General features: G+C 46.0%; 1 protein-coding gene across 4 annotated transcripts in view; it reads left to right on the top strand.

Annotated features, from left to right (window-relative positions):
- Nucleotides 1–23,104, top strand: part of pdzd2 (PDZ domain containing 2) — a 96,136-nt gene that overhangs the window by 26,978 nt on the left and 46,054 nt on the right. For 2 of the 4 annotated variants that reach the window (XM_026186342.1, XM_026186345.1), the window contains exons 2-11: nucleotides 4,921–5,011; nucleotides 6,310–6,618; nucleotides 8,128–8,603; nucleotides 16,183–16,678; nucleotides 18,084–18,229; nucleotides 18,332–18,464; nucleotides 20,482–20,625; nucleotides 21,520–21,619; nucleotides 21,697–21,839; nucleotides 22,114–22,233. In XM_026186342.1, the coding sequence (XP_026042127.1) occupies nucleotides 6,496–6,618; nucleotides 8,128–8,603; nucleotides 16,183–16,678; nucleotides 18,084–18,229; nucleotides 18,332–18,464; nucleotides 20,482–20,625; nucleotides 21,520–21,619; nucleotides 21,697–21,839; nucleotides 22,114–22,233 (1,881 nt within the window). In that variant the 5' untranslated portion in view covers nucleotides 4,921–5,011; nucleotides 6,310–6,495. Of the gene's footprint in view, nucleotides 1–2,119; nucleotides 5,012–6,309; nucleotides 6,619–8,127; nucleotides 8,604–16,182; nucleotides 16,679–18,083; nucleotides 18,230–18,331; nucleotides 18,465–20,481; nucleotides 20,626–21,519; nucleotides 21,620–21,696; nucleotides 21,840–22,113; nucleotides 22,234–23,104 lie in introns of those variants that run through there. The other 2 variants (XM_026186344.1, XM_026186346.1) reach the window with 2 other exon arrangements.

Genomic DNA, 23,104 nt, shown 5'->3' with positions numbered 1-23,104 from the left:
ACATAAACAGAGACATGCCTTTTCTTTCTCCTGCCCGTCCGTGTCATACTATACTACATATATACTATATACATGTCATAGTTTTACTTTTTTATGTTCATAACTTTGTAACAAGTTGAAGCATTTTGTCACAATGGAGTGTTGTGTATAGAAGGCTTTTTGTATGATTACAGGAGGTTAATATAGCTGCAGTTGTACACAGACGCAACCTGCTCTGCTCGGGCCCCACACAGCTCACATAAACTGCTGACAGCAGCTCAGCGTGGCCTGAAACAATAAATATCTGTAATCCCCGCATGTTCCAGTGGCCCTGTGTAGCCAAACACACTGTGTCCTGTGCTGTGTGCTTTATTTCAGAGCTGAAGCTAAAAAATAAGAAAGGGAACTACAACTAACTGAATGTCAGTGTAAGTTAACACACACACACAAACTGCTGACCTAAGAAGTCTAATCAGGTTATAGTCAGTGAGCAAGTCAGAGATGTACCAGGGGGCCAGATCACTGAGATGCTCTACTGGTTCCCAGTTCAACACGCCTTTAAAGTCCTTCTGTTAGTTCATAAAGGGATTTTAATACTGGCTTAATGTGGTTACATCTCTGGGTGTGCTTACTATGCTCCTTTCTGGCATCGTTGTATTTTTACTCAGTTGTATATAGTATTTGTATTTGTATTCTATTTTTATCTTATTGTATATTTATTTTATTTTATTCTACTGTATATAGTATTTTATTTTATTCTATTCTGTACAGTTGTGTACTGTATTTATTCTTATTGTATTCTAATTTTTGCCTCATAACTTTTGCACTGTCCACTTCCTGCTGTGACAAAACAAATTTCCCACGTGTGGGACTAATAAAGGTTATCTTATCTTATCTTACTCTTTAAAAGGTGCTTGAATTCTCTGAGAGGGCTTGTCGTGCACAGCATGAAAACTCTAAGACCAGGCAGCAAAGGAAGTTTGACCTACTTGTTGTGCATTGAAACACTCATTGAGTGTCCTCAGTGAGCAGAAAGGATAAGGATGCCACACCGAGGATGTGGACAAGTGGGTGAAAAATGCATCTGGCAGACAGCTCAGCCAAGCAGAGAAAAACATCCTCGCCAAAGGGCTGAACGTTGCTGTGACGCAGAGACAAACGTGGGCCTGTCTCAGCAATGCAAAGCCCCCAGCATCCAACATCAGCATGGAGGAGAGGAAGGCACTCACATCAATTAATAATGACAACAACATCATCATCCTTCCAGCAGACAAGGGTAGATGCACAGTTTAAACCAGAAAGACTGTCATGAGAACATTTTGTCACTGCGCAGTGAGAAAAATACTTACAAGCTCCTGAAACGAGACCCAGGAAGTGTTTACATGAAGAGGCTGATAGACTGTCTTACACAGTCGACTTTAATGACCAGACCCCATAACACTAGTTATACCCAGGGGAAGCTACACTAAGGTTGGGCGATTGGACGAATATATCGACTATTGGCTGAAGGACCAGCCTGCCTGGAGCGCTGAGAGGTTCACACGCTTCCCATAAAGCCGGCTGAGGTGCTGTGTCACAGTGGAGGAAGTGGAGTGGGTAGGGGTGAGCAGCCGTCACTCGCAATGAATCGTTTTCTCCTGCCTTTGAATAGGACAAGCAGCTGGGACTGTGTCGTGGTTCTTTTCTCCGTGTGTGGGCGTCAGAGCTCAGCTTTGTTGTGTTGATTATTTTGGCCTCGGCTCACCCTGAAGTGTTGACACTTGTGTTGTGTTGCTTCCTCCTCACTAGTCTGTGAATAAGCGACATGCAGTGATTGTTTCCTGTGGCTGCTTGGGTTTGGGGGGAGCAGAGGCCTCATCTATGCTGTGGCCATTCTGTGCATGGACAAGCCGCTGCCTTCAGTGGAGTTTAAGTATCTTGGGGTCTTGTTAGCACCTGCAGTGATGCAGATGTTCTACCAGCCTACTGAAGAACGTGCAGAGGGAACCTGTAAATTTACTTGCTGTGTTCCTACCATCACGTATGGCCAATGGGTAGTGGGTGGCTTGCTCATAGGAGGCCATATGGTTGTTGGGGTTTTTGTAGGGTCTACCTTACAGTATAAATCACCTTGAGGTGACTGTTGTTGTTGCTGGGTCTCCCTTAGAGGTAGGTTGAAGAACTTCAGGAGGAGCTCAGAGTAGAGCTGCTCCTCATTAAAGAAGCCAGTTAAGGTGGTTCATCTCCTGGTGCCTCTGAGCTGAGGTGTTCTGAGCATGAGAGATGATGTCTCGCCGCTGGTTTGGGAACGCCTTGGTTCCCAGGTGCAGGAGGTGGCCTAGGATGTGTGGACTGCTGCCGCTGCGACCTCTGGCCTCTGTTTATTTTAATATGGCACTTCCAACAATATAACAGTAGTGGAGAACAACAGAGAAGTTAAATCCAGAAGAAAAACTATGTTTTTCATCTAATTCAAACTTCGGGTCCATGTGTGCACAGACTATTTAATATATGAGTGAAGTGCCCGATGAAGAAACTGAACTGGCAGACCACACAGAGCAGCACTGAATTATGGGTATCCTGGAAGACAGTCAGAGACCTGCCATAGTGTCATAGCTGCGTGTGCTCCAGATTACAGTGATACTGTGGGTTTGTCCTGTAGTCTGTAACAATGTGGCACTTTAGATCCACTGAAATGAGGCTGTTTCTAATCTTTGGCCATATGGTGCCTGGACGAAGAGTGGGCTGTGGGGGTGGGTGAAGCATGTAGGTCAGCCTGGAACACAGAACCAACTAATCCCTGTTGCCAAACTATAGATGGACAGAAAGAATGCTTCAACCAACAGTCTGAATAATACTGAGCTCAGCTCGACTCCATTAATGAGCACATTTCAGACTTCTCCTCTGAACCCCACTGTGGGTATCTCACTGGAGACTCAAATGAAGAGTAATATCAGCTGTTCTGTAAATGTTCTCAGCAGTTTAATTAGAAAGTAGCTTATTGATCCATCCAAGTCTTAGTGTAACCGCCTGTAGCTTAGAAAAGAACTGTCAAATTCAAAGAATGATCCCAGACTTGATTTCAGTTCAGTTTTCTTTCTATGGCACCAGTTCACAACAACAGTCACTTCAAGCTGCTTCTAGCTTACTCTGAATATCCTCATGCTGTATCTATTGTGAGGTATGGAGTGTTTCTGCCTGGGGCCGTGTGAGATGACGATCAAATTATACTTTTTCGTGGTGTCACAAAATAAACTGCTTACAGCAATGTTTTCATGGTTTGGATGGTCGACACGTGGATGCAGGCACAGAGGATCCCAGCATGACCAGTGAAGACGAGGCAGAACCAGTTAGCTCCAAACAGAAGGACCGGTCCAAACGCATCCAGGACCTTACTCCTAAACGAGGGGCTGCCTCTGTAGCATGGACATGGTTTGGTTATGAAACGTCTGACACAGACCTGAACCTGCACAAAGTGGCCCCACCCCCACTCAAACATGACAAACCTCTACCACCTACGCAAGAGTCACGTGACAGAGCGTGGAGAGAGTTTACAGACGAGAGGCAAAACGAGCCGTCAGGTGCTCCAAATAAACCTCAAACATTAGAACAGGCTTTTCCCCGCAGCACGCCGTGTAAGAAATACAAAGAAAATGGCGGCCGTTACAGTGTCATGCATTGACTCCCAGCTGAAACATTCACACAGGTCGAGCTGCTGAGATTCACAGAACTGACAGAAGATGCACTATTTAGTGATCTATGTGGTTATCGGGAGGAGAAATATCATATATCAGGATATGAGACTGTGGTCGTATCACAGCACCCACAGTCATAGAACTGTGACGATGCACAAACCTCTAGAAATTAAAAATATTCCACAGTAGATATTTGTTGTAGGTTAGCTAAGAAATGAAAGAGGAATAAACTGAACAGAAATCTGTAGGAAAATACTGCAACGACAGAAGTGCAGCTTTGTGTAACCCAGCAGGGTGGCTCGGGAGGCAGAGGAGGTCATCTGCAATCAGGAAGGCTGGTGGTTTGATCCCTGGGTACACCACAGGTACTAAGCCCAAGCTGCTCCTGATGCAGCCATCATAGTGTGAGAGTGTGTGCTAGCTGTACAAAGTGCTGTGAGAGAGTAGAAAAGTGTTATATAAGAACCAGACCAGGTACCAAAGAGTCTTCAGCTGTGTGACACTCACACTGGTAGAGCTCCCAGCTGATGGAGAGTAGAACTGAAGCGTCTGGGAGAGACATAGTTTTAACTTTATAAGCAGCTCTTATCATTTATGTACCAGTGACATTACTGTCATGGCTCTTTCTCATTCATTAGATGGGATGGGCCTGCTAAGCTGATATATAGATGCCCATTGGCATTACCAAGATGGCTGACCGATGCCTCTAAGGATTAATGAAACAAACAGTGCAGTGAGAACAACGTGCGACTTTCCCAAGTACACAACGAGTAACCGCTGTCATCAGCACACACCTCCACGCCCACAGAGATGTTTCTGTGAGCTGAATGTTCCCACAGCTCTGAGTGTGCTTCATGCAGAGCTGAGGCTCCTATGAGGTCATCATCACCAGCTGCTTCCTTTATCACGTCTAATGATCACTGACATGTGTGCAACAGGCCTGATGTGGAGTCAGCTTCACCAGTTTGACTGTGGGTGCTGAGCCAGCAGTCCTGTAGATGGGCAGCATCGTCCTGCTACGTGTGTGGAGCACTGAGCCAGAGATTATGGGGGGGGAGTGCTCCATTTAGGAGGATTTAGGTCATTACTGGAAATGTCATGTTAATGCTGTTGTTATTGAGCTGAAGTGTGTCAGCAGATGATCCTGTTCTCTTCTCAAACTTCAGTCTGGAGATTACAAACCCTTCGTAGCCTATCACACGGGCTTATTGTAGACAAATGCAGATGTGATGTCAGCACAAATAGATACAGCTGCGTTTGTTTTCAGGCTTCCTGTGCTCACATACACTGGATGCACTGAAGGATCCTGTGAATGCCCAGGAGCTGCTACGTTTCTGCACTTGCTGGAAGCAGAGCTGGTAAGTCTGTGATGATCTGACAAAGGAACTAATGCATTTGTTTGTCATTTGTTAACTGAGTCTTAAACTCCATCACTTATCTTTGTCCTTTATTGAACAAGTGAAAATGTCATCTGTTTGTTGAAGTGCAAAAGCAAATGAAACCCATCCTGTATGGTTTTTGGCTTTCTGTCAGTCAGTGAGGAGTCCAAGACTGTAACTGCAGTTTGTCTCCTCAGAGCATACACCCTGTACTATACCCTCACCCCGGGACGTTTAAAGTAGTTGTTCCAGCCCACGGTTCAGCTCAGGCCAGGACAGGGCAGGCACTGTTTGTGTGTACAGGAATAGCAGACGCAGATGGTGCCACAAAGCCCAGCAGTTTATTTGAAGCCCAGGCTCTACATAGTCATTACAGCGTGGTCTCATGGTAGCCTGCGTTTTTGTCTATATCTGCCACAAATGTGGCTACGCTTAGCTTTAAGTGTGCACATGCAGTGTCAGCCCAGAGTCCTCGGGAGCAGCTTGTTGTGAACGGGCCCCTGAAGATCCTGCTGGCTGAGCTGAAGTCAGTTTGATCACCCAGGTCACTGTGTGTGAAATATCACAATCATTTCATTGCTGTTGATCTCGTGCATATCCTGCATCTGACTGCTTCGCTAACAGCATCAAGACTCAGTCTTCAGTCATAAGATTTGAATGTCCCACATAACACGGTGAAAATCTGAATTCTCTGCACAGTTTCAATCCGAACTATAAATACACACAGCCTGTCGTATCGCTGCTCTTTATTCTACAAACTCTTTCTGTGAGACGATGAAGTCAGCAGGTTCCTGTGTCGCAGTCACAAAGACCAGGTTGTTTTCAGCGTGTAGTGCTAGTTAGTCCTAGTAACTGTTCCTCTGCCTCTGTACGCAGCGCGGCTCTTTTGTTTTGTTACGTTTCAGTTGTGATGACGTGGAGCAGACCTCTTCCTGTTTAGCTGCTCAATATAAACGGTTCTATAACAGCCACCAACATGGCATAGCTGCACTGAAGCCTGAACAGCAGTAGGCTAGCATTACATTGAGCTATTTATTTTATATGTACTTTGGAAATGATCGTGCACAGTGCTTTTTGATTGGTTGGTGCTGTACATCGTAAAACTCTGAGCTCTTTACCCTCCAGGCTCTGTTTGGTGCACTGTTACCATGTGAAGCATCAGAGAGCACAGACGTGTGCGGCAGGAATGACTGACGAGCTCGATGACTCAGGAAAAACAAACATTATCTGTGTGTGTATTAAAGTCTGTATCACACTGTTTCTGTCTCGTGCTGCAGACCCACACCAGACGTGTCCTGTCAGTGATGACATCCACCCTGGTTCACATCTCCGCCACACTGTCTCTGCACTGCTCTCTCTGAGAGATGGGTTCGGGGCAGCCGTCCCAGACTGGTTCCTGCTCCTACATTGATCATTGGAAGCATCAGAGTGGCGCCTGGTGAAGGACAAGGGGAGATGCCAGGATGCCTATCACTCAGGACAACGCCATAAGCATTCTGTCACTGCTGGAGGATTGGCGTGGGGCTCACAGCACGAGGTCACAGCAGGATGATGATCTAAGTCAGGACAGCTCCTCTGGTTACACGGTACTGACCAGTCTCTCCACATAAGATAATGCTGCATGCTCTCATTGATGTTACCTGATTCCACCTTAAATCCCAACCTCTGAGTGGGAGGACATGCATCACACCAAGAAGTCAGACAGGCAGGATGCAAACCTGTTAAAGACATGGCCTGACAGCAGATGAGGGAAAGACAACGATACACAGAAAAGTCGTTCACTGCTCTGTGGTGACCCTGGGCTGGGCAGAGCAATCAGAGAGCTCGGAGACAAATACTCACGGGGAGTAAAACATGCACAATTCATTTAATTATTAAAATGTCATTCAGATGAATTCAGTTTGATTTATACAGCACCGAATCACAGCAACAGTCGCACTGACAGAAAAACAACAGTGTGTCTACATTACAAACAAACAAGACTAACGATGACACATTTCCCACCACAACCTCATTAATGCCCAGACAACTCAACATTGTGCGCTTTGTTCTGGCTGCACAAGCGTCGTTTTTTCCATTTTTACTGAACAAAGTTTGATGGTTTTGTAGTTTCACCTACCAAGTGAAAGATCCCTGGTTTGATCCCAGGAGGACGCACGGCTCCGTACGGTTGCTTCTAGAACCAACATCTGCTTTCATTTGGTGTAATAAAAACAAAACCAACGTCTTTTTCTACCAAAAGGTGGAGTGAGACTTCATGACGTGCTCCTACGTGAGCATGCCCTCCACTTCAGTGCACACCATCAGAGGACTGTTGAGTCGTGTGTCTCTCCCAGCTGCTGTTTGTTTTTGTCTGTTACAGTGAAGCTGTTGGTGATAGCACATACTAGCACATTCAATGTAATATTTGAAATAAGACCAACAGAAATGAATAAACAAACAGATAAAGGATTCCCATAAACAAGAGGAGCCAGTAGATCAGGGGGTCAAACTGAAACGAGCGGAGAGCCGCTGCTGGCGCTGTCGTCTCACACGTTAGTGTTCAGCTAGGACAAAACAAACAAACAAATATTTCCTAAAATGTTTCGTTTGTTTTTTAAATTTCAAATCTTGTATCAGACAAAACTGCAAACTTAGCTGAAGCCTTCCAAACACACTGGTCCTCTGTGTGCGCGCACGTTGTGTTTGTATAGAACAGAATAAATAAGTGCACACAGTGTGCGACTGTCACCGACAGCCTCAGCAGGTTTGTGCTCTCTGCTCGTGTCGTCTTCATAGTCAGTCATGTTGTGCTTTTGATTTTCCTCCCTAACAAACAGTCACTTCAAAGACAAACTGCATTATGTTTCTCCACATCAGTGCAAGTGGCCCGCGGGCCGCGAGTTTGACACCCCTGATCGAGATACTGTATAGCTGTTCTTGCAGGAGCAAAGCGTGCTCCGTGCATTCACATCACAGTTCTGAAGCTGCTGACAGGACAAGATTAAAAAAGAAAGAAGGAAAAATTAAAAGTGGCCTGTGAGGAACAGAATTAATGTGTATTTGTTGAAAACTAACGTCTGTTTCCTGATTGGTGACTCTTCTTCTCTCTGCAGCGGCTGGATCCTGACTCCTACCAGAACGGGGATGGGGAGAGTGTGTGCAGCACTGTTAGTGGCGGAGGACATGTGGAGGACACGTCCCTCTGTCTGGCTGCTATTCAGAAGTTGGTGGAGTACATTCATTTCAACTTCATGGAGGGGGACACAGCTCCATCAGCCAGCCGGGCCTCATACAGTGAGGCGTTAGATGTTGAGCTTCATACGGTTTCCCTCAGTAAGGATGAGGGGGATGCTGCGGACTTCGGCCTTAGCTTTGGAAACATCCCTATTTTTGGAGACCCAAAGGGAAGAAAGAAGGGAGGCCCGAGGAGCAGGAGGGATCAGAGCCCCATCATGGATGTGGGCTGCATCTGGGTGACGGAGGTGAGGAAGAGGAGCCCAGCAGCTCGTTGTGGTGGGATCAAACTGAGAGATGAACTGCTGTCACTGAATGGGCAGCTAATGGTGGGAGTAGATGTCAGTGGAGCCAGGTAAGATTAATAAAACCTGATATATGAGTGAAGATCTTTGAAAAGTAAATAACACTCATTACCTCCACAGCAAATACACTGAAGACACAGGCAGCAGCCAGGCATTGATAACCATCATTCATCATTATGATCATTCCAATCCTATCCAATTTTATTTATAAAGCACTTTAAAATACCCAGCACAGGAACAAAGTGCTGTACAGAAAGTAAGTTAAAACAATAGAATAACAGAAAACAGCAAAATAAATAAATAAAACACATAAAACATAAAATTGGATTATGATCATTAACAAGTGTGAGCAGCTCTGTCAGAGCAGACGTTTTGACAGTTTGCTGCAATGCCACAGTCTGACCCAACAGAGTGATCAGAGCTCCAAGCACAGTGGCACAAGGCTCATGATTTGGACTGGGGCAGCTTGAAGTCCTCTCTATACCCAAGTGCTCTACAGTGATGAAGAGAGTGTGAGCACATATATATATATATATATATATATATATATATATATAAAAAAAAACACCCAGCACGCCCCTGCGGGCGGTTTATCCTTCAAGCTCGGGTCCTCTACCAGAGGCCTGGGAGCTTGAGGGTCCTGCGCAGTATCTTAGCTGTTCCCAGGACTGCGCTCTTCTGGACAGAGATCTCCGATGTTATTCCCGGGATCTGCTGGAGCCACTCGCCTAGCTTGGGAGTCACCGCACCTAGTGCTCCGATTACCACGGGGACCACCGTTACCTTCACCCTCCACATCCTCTCGAGCTCTTCTCTGAGCCCTTGGTATTTCTCCAGCTTCTCGTGTTCCTTCTTCCTGATATTGCTGTCATTCGGAACTGCTACATCGATCACTACGGCCGTCTTCTTCTGTTTGTCTACCACCACTATGTCCGGTTGGTTAGCCACCACCATTTTGTCCGTCTGTATCTGGAAGTCCCACAGGATCTTAGCTCGGTCATTCTCCACCACCCTTGGAGACATCTCCCATTTTGACCTCGGGACTTCCAGGTTATACTCGGCACAGATGTTCCTGTACACTATGCCGGCCACTTGGTTATGGCGTTCCATGTATGCCTTGCCTGCTAGCATCTTGCACCCTGCTGTTATGTGCTGGATTGTCTCTGGGGCATCTTTACACAGCCTGCACCTGGGGTCTTGCCTGGTGTGATAGACCCCAGCCTCTATGGATCTTGTGCTCAGAGCTTGTTCTTGTGCTGCCATGATTAGTGCCTCTGTGCTGTCTTTCAGTCCAGCTTTGTCCAGCCACTGGTAGGATTTCTGGATATCAGCCACCTCCTCTATCTGCCGGTGGTACATACCGTGCAGGGGCCTGTCCTTCCATGATGGTTCCTCGTCTCCCTCCTCTTTCTTGGGTTTCTGCTGCCTGAGGTATTCACTGAGCACTCGGTCAGTTGGGGCCATCTTCCCAATGTATTCTTGGATGTTCATTGTCTCATCCTGGACTGTGGTGCTGACACTCACCAGTCCCCGGCCCCCTTCCTTCCGCTTAGCGTACAGCCTCAGGGTGCTGGACTTGGGGTGAAACCCTCCATGCATGGTAAGGAGCTTTCTTGTCTTTATGTCAGTGGCTTCTATCTCCTCCTTTGGCCAGCCTATTACCCCAGCAGGGTACCTGATCACGGGTAGGGCGTACGTGTTGATGGCCCGGATCTTGTTCTTACCATTCAGCTGACTCCTCAGGACTTGCCTGACCCTCTGCAGGTACTTGGTGGTTGCAGCTTTTCTAGCGGCCTCTTCATGGTTCCCATTCGCCTGCGGGATCCCCAAGTACTTGTAACTGTCCTCTATGTCTGCAATGTTGCCTTCTGGTAGTTCAATCCCCTCAGTTCTGACTACCTTCCCTCTCTTTGTTACCATCCGGCTACACTTCTCCAGTCCGAACGACATTCCAATGTCATTGCTGTATAGCCTGGTAGTGTGGATCAGTGAATCGATGTCTCGTTCACTCTTGGCATACAGCTTGATGTCATCCATGTACAGGAGGTGGCTGACAACTGCTCCGTTCCGTAGTCGGTATCCGTAGCCAGTCTTGTTAATGATCTCACTGAGGGGGTTCAGGCCTATGCAGAACAGCAGTGGGGACAGAGCATCTCCTTGGTAGATCCCGCACTTGATGGTGACTTGTGCTATGGGCTTGGAGTTGGCCTCTAGTGTTGTACGCCACATCCCCATTGAGTTCCTGATGAAGGCTCTTAGGGTCCCATTGATCTTGTACAATTCTAGGCATTCCAGTATCCAGCTGTGGGGCATTGAGTCATAGGCCTTCTTGTAATCAATCCAGGCAGTGCACAGGTTGGTCAGTCTGGTCTTGCAGTCTCGGCTGATTGTTCTGTCTACCAGTAGCTGGTGTTTTGCACCTCTGGTATTCTTGCCAATTCCTTTCTGTGTCCCGCTCATGTATTGACCCATGTGCCTGTTCATCTTAGCCAATATGATGCCTGACAGGAGCTTCCATGTAGTACTGAGGCAGGTTATTGGTCGGTAGTTGGAGGGGACCGGTCCCTTCTTGGGGTCCTTGGGGATCAGGACCGTCCGGCCTTCAGTTAGCCATTCCGGGTGCCAGACGCTCGTGGAGTGCAGTCAGCTTCTTCAGCCAGTAGGCGTGAACCATGTCGGGCCTGGTGCTGTCCAACTCTTCATACTGGAGACCCTTTCTTGGATATCTGCCACTGTGATGGTTACTGGACCCTGTTCAGGGAGGTCGCTGTGGTCTGCCCTTAGATCCTCTAGCCGTTATGGGTTGCATCCTTCTCCCATATGCTCTTCCAGTATTGCTCCGTCTCCAGCCTTGGTGGTGCTGTTCTCTTATTGTTCCCTTGCCACTGAGAGTACACCTTTGCTGGTTCTGTGGAGAACAGCTGGTTTATTCTCCTGCCTCAAGCGGCTGGCCAAGGCTGTGAGTCTTTGCTTGGCAGTTTCCAAGGCCTCAGGTATGGACAGCTTGCTGTATTTCTTAGGCACCTTATTTGTCGCACCTTTCTGCAACTCCGTTAGTTGGCTAACCTCCCTCCGTGCTACTTTGATCTTGCCCTCTAGCCTCCTTCTCCATGGAGGGTACTGCCCCTTATCGCTGTTCAACTTGTAGCCAAGCATCTCACTGATCACTGCTGCCGTATTGTAGATCAGCTTGTTAGTGTCGGTAATCGTGGTTGTAGGTATTGCCCGTAGTGCTGCATTAACATCATCTAGCAGACCTTCTGAGGGTACTTCACGTAATCTTGGTAACCGGCTACGGGGGATCCAGGTTTCAAGCTTGGCCATGATCCTATTTTTCAGGTCAGTTCCTCTCGCACTCAACTCAAGTAAGGGGTCTAGCCTTAGGACCCTTACTGGATACAGACGCCCCAGGCTATCCAGCTGCTCTCTCTCTCTCTCTCTCTCTCTCTCTCTCTATATATATATATATATATATATATATATATATATATATATACACACACATACAGGCTGGGCCATTTATATGGATACAGCGTAATAACATGGGGGTGGTTGGTGATATTAAAGTCCTGTTTGTGGCACATTAGTACAGTGGGGCAAAAAAGTATTTAGTCAGCCACCGATTGTGCAAGTTCCCCCACTTAAAATGATGACAGAGGTCAGTAATTTGCACCAGAGGTACACTTCAACTGTGAGAGACAGGATGTGAAAAAAAAATCCATGAATTCACATGGTAGGATTTGTAAAGGATTTATTCGTAAATCAGGGTGGAAAATAAGTATTTGGTCACCTCAAACAAGGAAAATCTCTGGCTCTCACAGACCTGTAAACGTCTTCTGTAAGAAGCTTTTCTGTCCCCCACTCGTTACCTGTATGAATGGCACCTGTTTGAACTCATCATCTGTATAAAAGACACCTGTCCACAGCCTCAAACAGTCAGACTCCAAACGCCGCCAAGACCAAAGAGCTTTCGAAGGACACCAGGAAAAGTATTGTAGACCTGCACCAGACTGGGAAGAGTGAATCTACAATAGGCAAGCAGCTTGGTGTGAAGAAATCAACTGTGGGAGCAATCATCAGAAAATGGAAAACATACAAGACCACTGATAATCTCCCTCGATCTGGGGCTCCACACAAGATCTCATCCCGTGGGGTCAAAATGATCATGGGAACGGTGAGCAAAGATCCCAGAACCACACGGGGGGACCTGGTGAATGACCTGCAGAGAGCTGGGACCAAAGTAACAAAGGTCACCATCAGTAACACACTACAACGGCAGGGAATCACATCCCGCAGTGCCAGACGTGTTCCGCTGCTGAAGCCAGTGCATGTCCAGGCCCGTCTGAAGTTTGCCAGAGAGCACATGGATGATACAGCAGAGGATTGGGAGAATGTCATGTGGTCAGATGAAACCAAAGTAGAACTTTTTGGTATAAACTCAACTCGTCGTGTTTGGAGGAAGAAGAATACTGAGTTGCATCCCAAGAACACCATACCTACTGTGAAGCATGGGGGTGGAAACATCATGCTATGGGGCTGTTTTTCTGCCAAGGGGACAGGACGACTGATCCGTGTTAAGGACAGAATGAATGGGGCCATGTATCGTGAGATTTGGAGCCAAAACCTCCTTCCATCAGTGAGAACTTTGAAGATGAAACGAGGCTGGGTCTTCCAACATGACAATGATCCAAAACACACCGCCCGGGCAACAAAGGAGTGGCTCCGTAAGAAGCATTTGAAAGTCCTGGAGTGGCCTAGCCAGTCTCCAGACCTCAACCCCATAGAAAATCTGTGGCGGGAGTTGAAAGTCCGTGTTGCTCGGCGACAGCCCCAAAACATCACTGCTCTCGAGAAGATCTGCATGGAGGAATGGGCCAAAATACCAGCTACTGTGTGTGCAAACCTGGTAAAGACCTATAGTAAACGTTTGACCTCTGTTATTGCCAACAAAGGTTATGTTACAAAGTATTGAGTTGTATTTTTGTTATTGACCAAATACTTATTTTCCACCCTGATTTACCAATAAATTCTTTACAAATCCTACCATGTGGATTCATGGATTTTTTTTTCCACATTCTGTCTCTCACAGTTGAAGTGTACCTCTGGTGCAAATTACTGACCTCTGTCATCATTTTAAGTGGGGGAACTTGCACAATCGGTGGCTGACTAAATACTTTTTTGCCCCACTGTATATGTGAGGGGGCAAACTCCTCAAGATGGGTGGTGACCATGGTGGCCATTTAGAAGTCGGCCATCTTGGATACAACTTTTGTTTTTTCAATAGGAAGAGGGCCATGTGACACATCACACTTATTGGTAATGTCACAAGAAAAACAATGGTGTGCTTGGTTTCAACGTAACTTTATTCTTTCATGAGTTATTTACAAGTTTCTGACCACTTATAAAATGTGTTCAATGTGCTGCCCATTGTGTTGGATTGTCAATGCAACCCTCTTCTCCCACTCTTCACACACTGATAGCAACACCGCAGGAGAAATGCCAGCACAGCCATCCAGTATCCGTAATTTCAGAAACCAAGCACACATTGTTTTTCTTGTGACATTACCAATAAGTTTGATGTGTCACATGACCCTCTTCCTATTGAAAAAACAAAAGTTGTATCCAAGATGGCCGACTTCTAAATGGCCACCATGGTCACCACCCATCTTGAGGAGTTTGCCCCCTCACATATACTAATGTGCCACAAACAGGACTTTAATATCACCAACCATTCCCATGTTATTACGCTGTATCCATATAAATGGCCCAGCCTGTAGAAATATATAAATCCAGTTTTGAGATCCCTCCCAGACGCCTTAACGCCCACTCACATCCTGGGCCATCTGACCTCAGGAATTCGCATGATAAGGTGGGGCCAGGTTTCACAATGAACACACCCGAAACTCTGGCTGATTGGGACCCACGCCCAGTTTCCCACCTTGGCTCAGGCGATTAGAGGATCATCAGGGGTCCTTTTGTCCCTCTGTGGGGGGAAACTCCCACTAGGTTTATATCTGGGACTCTCCACCATTTGACATTAGAACTGAAGAAGCTTCTCGGATGAGAGGTGAAACGCCTTCAAGCAACTTAAAGAAGTCCAGACGCTTTTCTTTGCAAGCTCCTTTGAAATGTCTGGTAGTTAAATCATTTGTTTTACAGTGACTGTCTATCTTTTGCTCAGTTCATGGTGATTACATCAAACTTCTGTCACGCTGAGGTTAAGTCATGCTTCTGCTGTAGATCTAAAATATGCTCCCACACTTCTGGTGGGCTTAAGAGTCAATGTTTTTTAATGTTACCTTTATTTTTCTTAGCAAATGATTTAATAATCGATCAACATTAATTTATCCTGCCTTACAAAGACCTGCTGGTCACAGCTTGATGGCTTTCCATCTGTTTTCAGTTCATCCATCCATCCATATTCTTCTGCTTATGCAGGGCTAGGTCACAGGGTCAAATCCTCTAGCTTATCCGGGGGAACACCAAGGCCCCGGGGCCTCCTCCCGATGGGACACGGCTGGAACACCTCACCCAGGAGGCATCCTTATCAGAAGCCCTAACTATGTTAACTGGCTCCTTTCGGTGTGGAGGAGCAGCGGCTTTACTCTAATCCCCTCCCGGATGGCCGAACTCCTCACCCTATCTCTAAGGGAGAGGCCAGCCACCCTTCAGAGGAAGCTCATTTCTGCCGGTTGTATCCGCGATCTCGTTCTTTGGGTCACTACCCACAGCTCGTGACCATAGGTGAGGCTAGGGACGTAGATCGACCGGTAAATTGAGAGCTTGGCTTTTACACTCAGCTCTGTCCTCACCAAGATGGATGGGTACAGCATCTGTATCTGTGAGAGACCAACAGACCTCTCTGTGGATCCCCTGCTGCCTTCTCCCCTCACTCATGAACAAGACAAGACCCAGACATATTTAAACTCCTCCACTTGGGACAGTAACTCGACCCTGACCGGGAGTGGGCACTCCACCCTTTTCCGGCTGAGGACCACGACCTCAGACTTGGAGGTGCTGATTCCCATTTCCGCCACTTCATACTCGGCTGTGCTCCACCTGATGAAGCCAACAGAACGACAAGCAGAGATGAAATTCAGAGGCCACCCAAGTGGAAGCCTTCATTCTGCTGTGAACCACAGAGTAGAATAAACTAAAGGGTCAGATGCATCTGTCAGGTCTTTGATGGATTTCTTTTCCTAATTCAAAAATACTATTTCATGCCAAACTGTCAAACTGTTATCTTTGGCATTTTGCATAAAATGAACTAAACAAATGTCAACCAGTTATGTGTGTTTGTGACAAGTGCTTGTAACAAAGATTTAAAACAATTTAAAATAGTTGTTATTAATTTGTCTGCTCTGTGTAGACAAACACTGGTCCATTCCTTGAGTCAGGAGCCTTTTTATGTTTGAATGATTCACAGGAAGGCGTGTCGGTGTGAGAGCTGGTGTTTTGAAACTTATGCACATTACTATATTTCAACGAATATAAACACAAATCAAGCATTTTATTGTAGAAAAGTGTAGAAATACTGACCTAAGTGCAAAGACTGTACTCCTAAAATAGTTCTGCCTTTATTTTATGACACCTTTATCTTATTTCATCTTTTCTTTGCCTTATTCACAGTTACCTGACTGACCAGTGCTGGAATGGAGGCTGTATTTACCTGATACTGCTGCGGCGAGTCAAGCGAAAGGCTCCTCTTCCTCCCTGCGAGGCAGCTGAAAGTGTTTGTATCCCACTCACCAGTGACAACTGTGAAGACCAGCGTCGCAGCACATCTGAGTCCTCCGACAGCTCTGCAAATTACAGACGCACACGTAAATTTGGAGTGATATCACGCTCATCCTTCAACCAAGAGGACAGGCAGCGTACGAGTTCAGAAGTCCGGAGGTCTTATCATGACTACAGTTCTCATCCTGAGAATATAGAAACTAGTCCTCCAGATAACTCAGCTCACATCCTCCCCACACCTTCTAAGGAAAGCCCGGACCACTGTTCTCAGCTCAGAGCTGCTCCCCAGCGTCAACACGGTGGCGAGGCTGCCCCCCAGCCGCTAAGGTGTTACAGTCAGCTGCTAGAGTTCAAAATGGATTCTTCCTGCAGTGAATATTTATGCCAGGTGAGACAAATCGGATCAATGCTCGTCTGTTAGAAGCTTCCAACGTGTTTTACTCAGTAACTGTTTCAATGAGAAGCAAATACAATCTACTGTGGTGCAGCTGTTGATAGGTTCATCTAGCATAAACCCATTGCTGGAACGCCAAGACAATTGTACTCCAATGGCAACAGCAAAACGAAAGTCACCCGAGCTCTTTGTGTGACCTCGTGCACGAGGGAGACGCCTGAGACGAGCGCTGTTCCTGCCGCTCAAACCCCAGCCACTCTCAGTCAGCTCCCCCATAGCACTGCTCTTTATCGTGGTTACATGAATATGCATAGGTTCATTAACATATGACGTCTTACACAGGCATACATGTGAACAAAGAGTACCATCTGTGTGTATGTGTGTGTATCAAGATATGGCCCTGTGAACGCCTCCTTAAAAAGCTGGTACTAGGAGTCCAGCGGTCCACCTAAACAAAAGGCTCTTATACTAAAAGAGATACAGATACAATCCTCCTGTACCATAAATCAGGAAGGGAAGGTATGACCTCTCATGGCCTGAGGATGTGTGCATATGCCAGAACACTCTGGAAGGCACACAGAGTCTGAATCTGTGGCAAGATCTGAAAACTGCTGTTCACAAACGCTGTCCATCTAATCTGACTGAGCTGGAGCTGTTTGCAAAGAAGAATGGGCAAAGATTTCAGTCTGTAGATGTGCAAAGCTGGCAGAGACAGACCCTAAAAGACTGGCAGCTGGAACTGCAGCAAAAGCTGGTTCTACAAAGTATTGACTAAGGGGGCTGAATAATTACGCACACCCCACTTTGCAGTTATTTATGTGTAAAAAAATGTTTGGAATCATGTATGATTTTCATTCCACTTCTCACGTGTGCACCACTTTGTGTTGGTCTTTCATGTGGAAGTCCAATAACATTGATTCATGTTTGTGGCTGTAATGTGACAAAATGTGGAAAAGTTCAAGGGGGACGAATACTTTTGCAAGCCACTGTGCATTGTCAATGTGGAGCAACCAACCAGCAGGGCAGAAAATATAGTCGTTTGCAGGGGAAGAGCTGGTGCTTTTTTGGTGATTTATCAACAGTGCCTCAATGGACCTTAACCACATGATTGCATATGACCAGCCGGTCCATGTAAGTTAGTCCATGTTTAATTAAAGATTTCCAAGGAAAGCAAGAGAGTAATGGGATAGCGGTTTAACATGTAGGTCAGTGTTGTGAGAAACAACTGGTATGTCATTCCTGTATATCATGCAAAATGTGTGTAGCTAGCTTATTTTTGCTTCTGTTTTCTACATAATTCATGTTTTTGCACATTACTGATAATATATCTAGTATGTAGTAACATTTATATCTGACTCTGTGTGATAAGTTGTTTGTTTTTTCATGTGTTTTTTTGTAGCCCAGAGATACCAACCACATCTGGAAAATGCACATGGTGAAGGGTCAGGAGGGCCTTGGCATAAAGATCACAGGGGGGCGTGGCTCCAAGCGTTCCCCTCATGGCATCATCATTACACATATAGAGGAGGGAGGCGCCATTTACAGGTGAAGTTAGGAAGGAAAAATGTATAAAATACATGGTTTAGTTTATATTTGTTGACCTCTCTCCAACCCCCTTCTGTGTGTGTGTGTGTGTCTGTTTTACAGGGATGGGCGTCTTCATGCTGGTGATGAGTTACTGATGATTAATAATCAGTCTTTGGTGGGTCTTACTCATCAGGAGGCTGTTGATATCCTCCGCTCTGCTACAGGTCTGGTCCAGTTGGTGGTTGCCAGTAGGGTAAGTGCACAAACACAGACACTGGAGGCATGAGTGAGTTTGAACAGAAAGTGAGCCATTTATTGAGGCTAGAACCATAACATAATTAAAAGGCAAAACGTGAAACTGAGACTAAAGTAACTAATTAATTCTTCAATCTTAAATATGATCAACCTATCTCTAATAATCAGCTATGTGCCACAGGCCTTCAAGCTGGCTGCAGTTAAACCTTTACTCAAAAAGCATCTCTAGACCCAGCAGTCTTAGCTAATTATAGGCCAATCTCCAACCTTCCTTTATATCAAACATCCTTGAAAGAGTAGTTGTCAAACAGCTAACAGATCATCTGCAGAGGAATGGTTTATTTGAAGAGTTTCAGTCAGGTTTCAGAGCTCATCACAGCACAGAAACAGCTTTAGTGAAGGTTACAAATGATCTTCTTATGGCCTCTGACAGTGGACTCATCTCTGTGCTTGTCCTGCTAGACCTCAGTGCAGCGTTCGATACTGTCGACCATAATATCCTATTAGAGCGATTAGAACACAGACATCACACGGGGATACAAGTCAGAGAACGGTTGCATTACAGAAAAAAAACACTGAAATATACACTACAATGGGAAAGTACAAGAGGAAAAAAAAGAGACCTCTGCTCATGCTGGGCTATAGAGGACAGCGTGAGAACAGGAAACAAAAAAACTCCTCTGCACAGAAAGCACATAAATGTCCACAGCACAACATTATAGAGCACGTGACCAGCAACAGGGTTGGGTAGGGGAAAGGAGTAATCCCAGGCAACACAGCAGCCATCCTGCCACTGCACGGGCACAGACCCGCCTCGTGTTCCCAGGAGGCTACAAGCATCGAAGGCATTGGAAGGGGAGGGGGGATGAGTGAGTGCTTATCAGTGTATATGTATGTGTGTGCGTGTCCATAGTTCAGCTGAGACAGTGTCCTTCGCCCTGCCAGGCTAAGTAAACAGTCTTCCAGCCAACCCAGGTGGCCTTGTAGGGAATGGGAAGAACAGACTAAACACAGTCGTTATCAGGGTGGTGTTGTTCGGCTCCGGCCTTGAGCTCACAGCTGGCGGCGAAGGGGTAGCCGCATTATGATGGTAATTTTTCTTTTGCAAACAACTCATGAGAATTTCAAGCTGTTTTTAACACTCCGACACTGGTCTCTCAATCTCCCGTTAATAGCTGCGAGTTTCTCCATGGTGTTATTTACCTTCAATTCCATGGTCTTTTCAGTCTTTCGCTCACGTAGCAGATTCTGAGACCTCACGACCGCAGCCAACTGATCTGCGATGTAATCCAGCTTCCGCCCAGAGATGTTGTTCCGAGTGGATTCTTCCCTGATGTAATCCAACATACGCTCAGAGGTGTTATTCTGAGTATTCACTGCGGCTGTAAGCGCCTCCAAGCTCTTAACCATGCTGCATTCAGTGAGCCCTTTCTGAGAAGCCGCACCTCGTCCCATCGTTTCAATCCCAGCGGGCAGCCTTGTGGGGGTTTGAACAGCTGGTTCCGCTTTCTTAATTCTCCAATAAATCAGGGCCAAGCCAGCTCCGATCAGCAAGAACCCTGTTATCATGGTTCCGAATAGGTAGATATCTTCAGCGTCCTCGATCGACAGTCCCGCCAGGCACACGATCCTCCATTTCTGGAGGAAATCAGCCATCCTACGTGCTGTTTGTTTGTACTTATGTACTAGCTTAGGCAGTCCTTGCCAAAGTGGGTTAAAATGTCTTGATGCATGCTCAATCATCCAGGTAAGGAAATCCGAAAGGGAAAAGGAAATTTCGGGGTCCCAGATTTAAGCCCTGTGGGAGTGTCCCCCCCCAAGAGGGACATGGACCCCCTAATGATCCTGAAGAAGCTTCTCAGATGTGAGAGGTGAAACGTCTTCAAGCAACTTAAAGAAGTCCAGATGCTTTTCTTTGCAAGCTCCTTAAACTAGTATGACAGTAGTAGGCTGCATTTTTGAAGGTTTTGTAAAAAATAAGGTTTGCATGTACACATCCATTGTTGTCCTTGCAGGAGGATTCAGATGTAGGCTTTGATCCTTTTCCATCCGCCAGTCTGCCAGACCTTGTCAGCACCTGCAGCTCCACTTCATCCCTGTCCCAGGCTGCTCACACCAAGACTTCCAACAGTAGCACCAGTCTGCACAAGTCCTACATGGTACAAACAGATAATATGTAAAGTGAGACAAATCGTTTTTTGACCTCTTGCTGAATATGAAAGTTTGCTCACTTAGAATAAAAAGTTTTATGGTAGTTTTATTTTCACTGTGAGGGAGAATATCAACCAACATCCAGGAAGACACGATTTGAAACTTATAAATGAATTTGAATGTCACTGAGTCAGTTAGTAGTGACTCCAGTAGTCAATGCTACCAGAGTCAAATGTTACAGCAGCTCATGAGTGAATGAACAGGATATAATTTCTCCCAACACTTGTATGTAGGGTCAGGGCTTTCACCTCAGCACGCAGGCAGTTCTACTGAGTCGTGCTAATGACCTGCTAATTGTATTCAGGTGTGTTGCAGCAGATGGAAAAGTTTCAGAACAGCGGCCCTCGAGGACTGGAGTTTGACAGCTGTGGTTTAGAGAGGTTCTTTCGACAGCACATGTCCAAGATACACGATCATAATTATAATATTTCTGTCTGAGTCAAAATTGAACTGAATTAAATCAGGACCCTGAGAATCAGAAGTGAAACCCCAAATATAACAGTAAACTTAAACACTGCTGCAAAAAAGATGAAATTAGTGTCGCAGAAAAATCATTAATCTGGTGATTTAGCACGCAGCGAGTGCGCTCGGTGCTGCTTTTAATATCTGTGGTGACGGCTGCACTTTACAGTGTTAAAGCTTTGAACTGAAGTGTTAGAGCGTCGAGTGTTACTGTCCCACAGTCTAATAACAGAAACACAGAAATAGCTTTAGTTTTTTGGCAGATCAGTAAAATGTATTTTACTGTCTGAACAAATATTTGTTGTGTGTTCCTTGGTAGGTGCCAAAGGAGTGTCAGATGTTCATAGCTGCTTACAAAGAGCGTGTGCGTGTCCTTGCAGGTTGATAGCCTGGAGAAATTGGAAGAGCAAAGTCAGGAGGAAACAGCCCAAAGATCCTGCTGCGGCCCCACAGCCACGAAGCTGTGCAGCCGACCCCAGGGTTAGTGTTTCACAGAAACACACTGCTCAGTAACAACAACAACAACAACAAGATTTTAAATGTTTCTCTCGACCTAGGAGGGAGCACTCGCCTGGAATCAGTGGGTGAGGATGATGAGCTGTTTGTGGCTAATGGGACGAGCTCCTTTGAAATGGTGGAGAAGCCCGGCCGACGTAAACACTCCCTGCCTCAACAGCTGGACCCGTCTGGAGTGAGACAGGTCAGTCAGTGTCGCAGGTTCTTTCTCCCAGTGTTAGATGAAAAATGGCATGAGCGCTTACCTGAGAAAAATAAATCAGAATGATAGCCTCTTAATGTTGTGTAGCTAGATATACATTAACATAGACCTGTAACGTGTAACAGGAAAAAAGGTATTTTCCTAACGTGTGAAAATGCAAATTATGTCAGAGACTGAGTGAAAGGTCTCATCACTATGTAAATAACTGTTTGGAAATTTATTTGTCAGACTTTGTTTTGCTTCATTCAATTTCCAGGAATATCAGATCATTAAGAAATCAGCTCGCTCCCTGAGCACTGTTCAAGTGGAATCTCCATGGCGACTGGCCCAGCCATCCATTATCTCCAGTATAGTATTAATGAAAGGTCAGGGCAAGGTAAGTGCACTCATTTGGCATGTGTACATGAATAAAGCTTTGAGCCTCTGAAAAGACCCATCTCTCTGCTGTTAATGTGTCCTTACATGATTTGTTAGCATCTGCTTGTGCTGTCTTTCTTCTTAATGATGTAAGTAATGAAAGGGCTCCCACAGTTGGCACAGCCGAAGCAGAGCGGACAGAGACGGATAGATGCAGCATAGACGAACAACAATAATGTTATAAAAGACAGATGAAGAAAATATGTAGACTATACAAAGTAGAACACACACACACAAACATATATATTTATTAATTCCCCTCTCGCGCCTGCGGGCGGTCTATCCTTCAAGCTCGGCCCTCTACCAGAGGCCTGGGAGCGTCCTGCTGTGCAGTATCTTTGCCTGTTTGAATGTTTGACGTGTTGGCCAGTTTGGCCAGTTTGGCCAGTTTGGCTTGTCCATGATGGTTGCTTCTCCTCTCTCTCAGGTACAGCCTCAGGGTGCTGGAGTTGGTGTGAAGCCCTCCATGCATAGTAAAGACCTTCCTTGTCTAGATGCCAGTGGTTTCTGTCTCCTCCTTTAGCCAGCTTATTATCCCAGCAGGTTATAATAGTAGATGCTGTTCGCCTCTATCTGGTTCTTACCATTCAGTGGACTCCTCGGGACTTGCCTTACTTTATATAAGTATATAAGTATAAGTATTTGGTGATTGCAGCTTTCTTAGTGACCTCTTCGTGGCCTCTTCGGTTTTCCTACTTACCTGTAGGGTCCCCAGGTACTTGTAGCTGCCCTCGATGTATGCAATGTTGATCCTCTCAGTTCTGACTACCTTCCCTCTCTTTGATATCATCCGACTACACTTCTCCAGTCCGAATGACATCCCGATGTCA

This window comes from Astatotilapia calliptera, chromosome 12 (genome assembly GCF_900246225.1).
Source record: "Astatotilapia calliptera chromosome 12, fAstCal1.2, whole genome shotgun sequence".
NCBI classification, from domain to species: domain Eukaryota; kingdom Metazoa; phylum Chordata; class Actinopteri; order Cichliformes; family Cichlidae; genus Astatotilapia; species Astatotilapia calliptera.
This window is presented reverse-complemented; position numbering and strand designations above follow the sequence as displayed.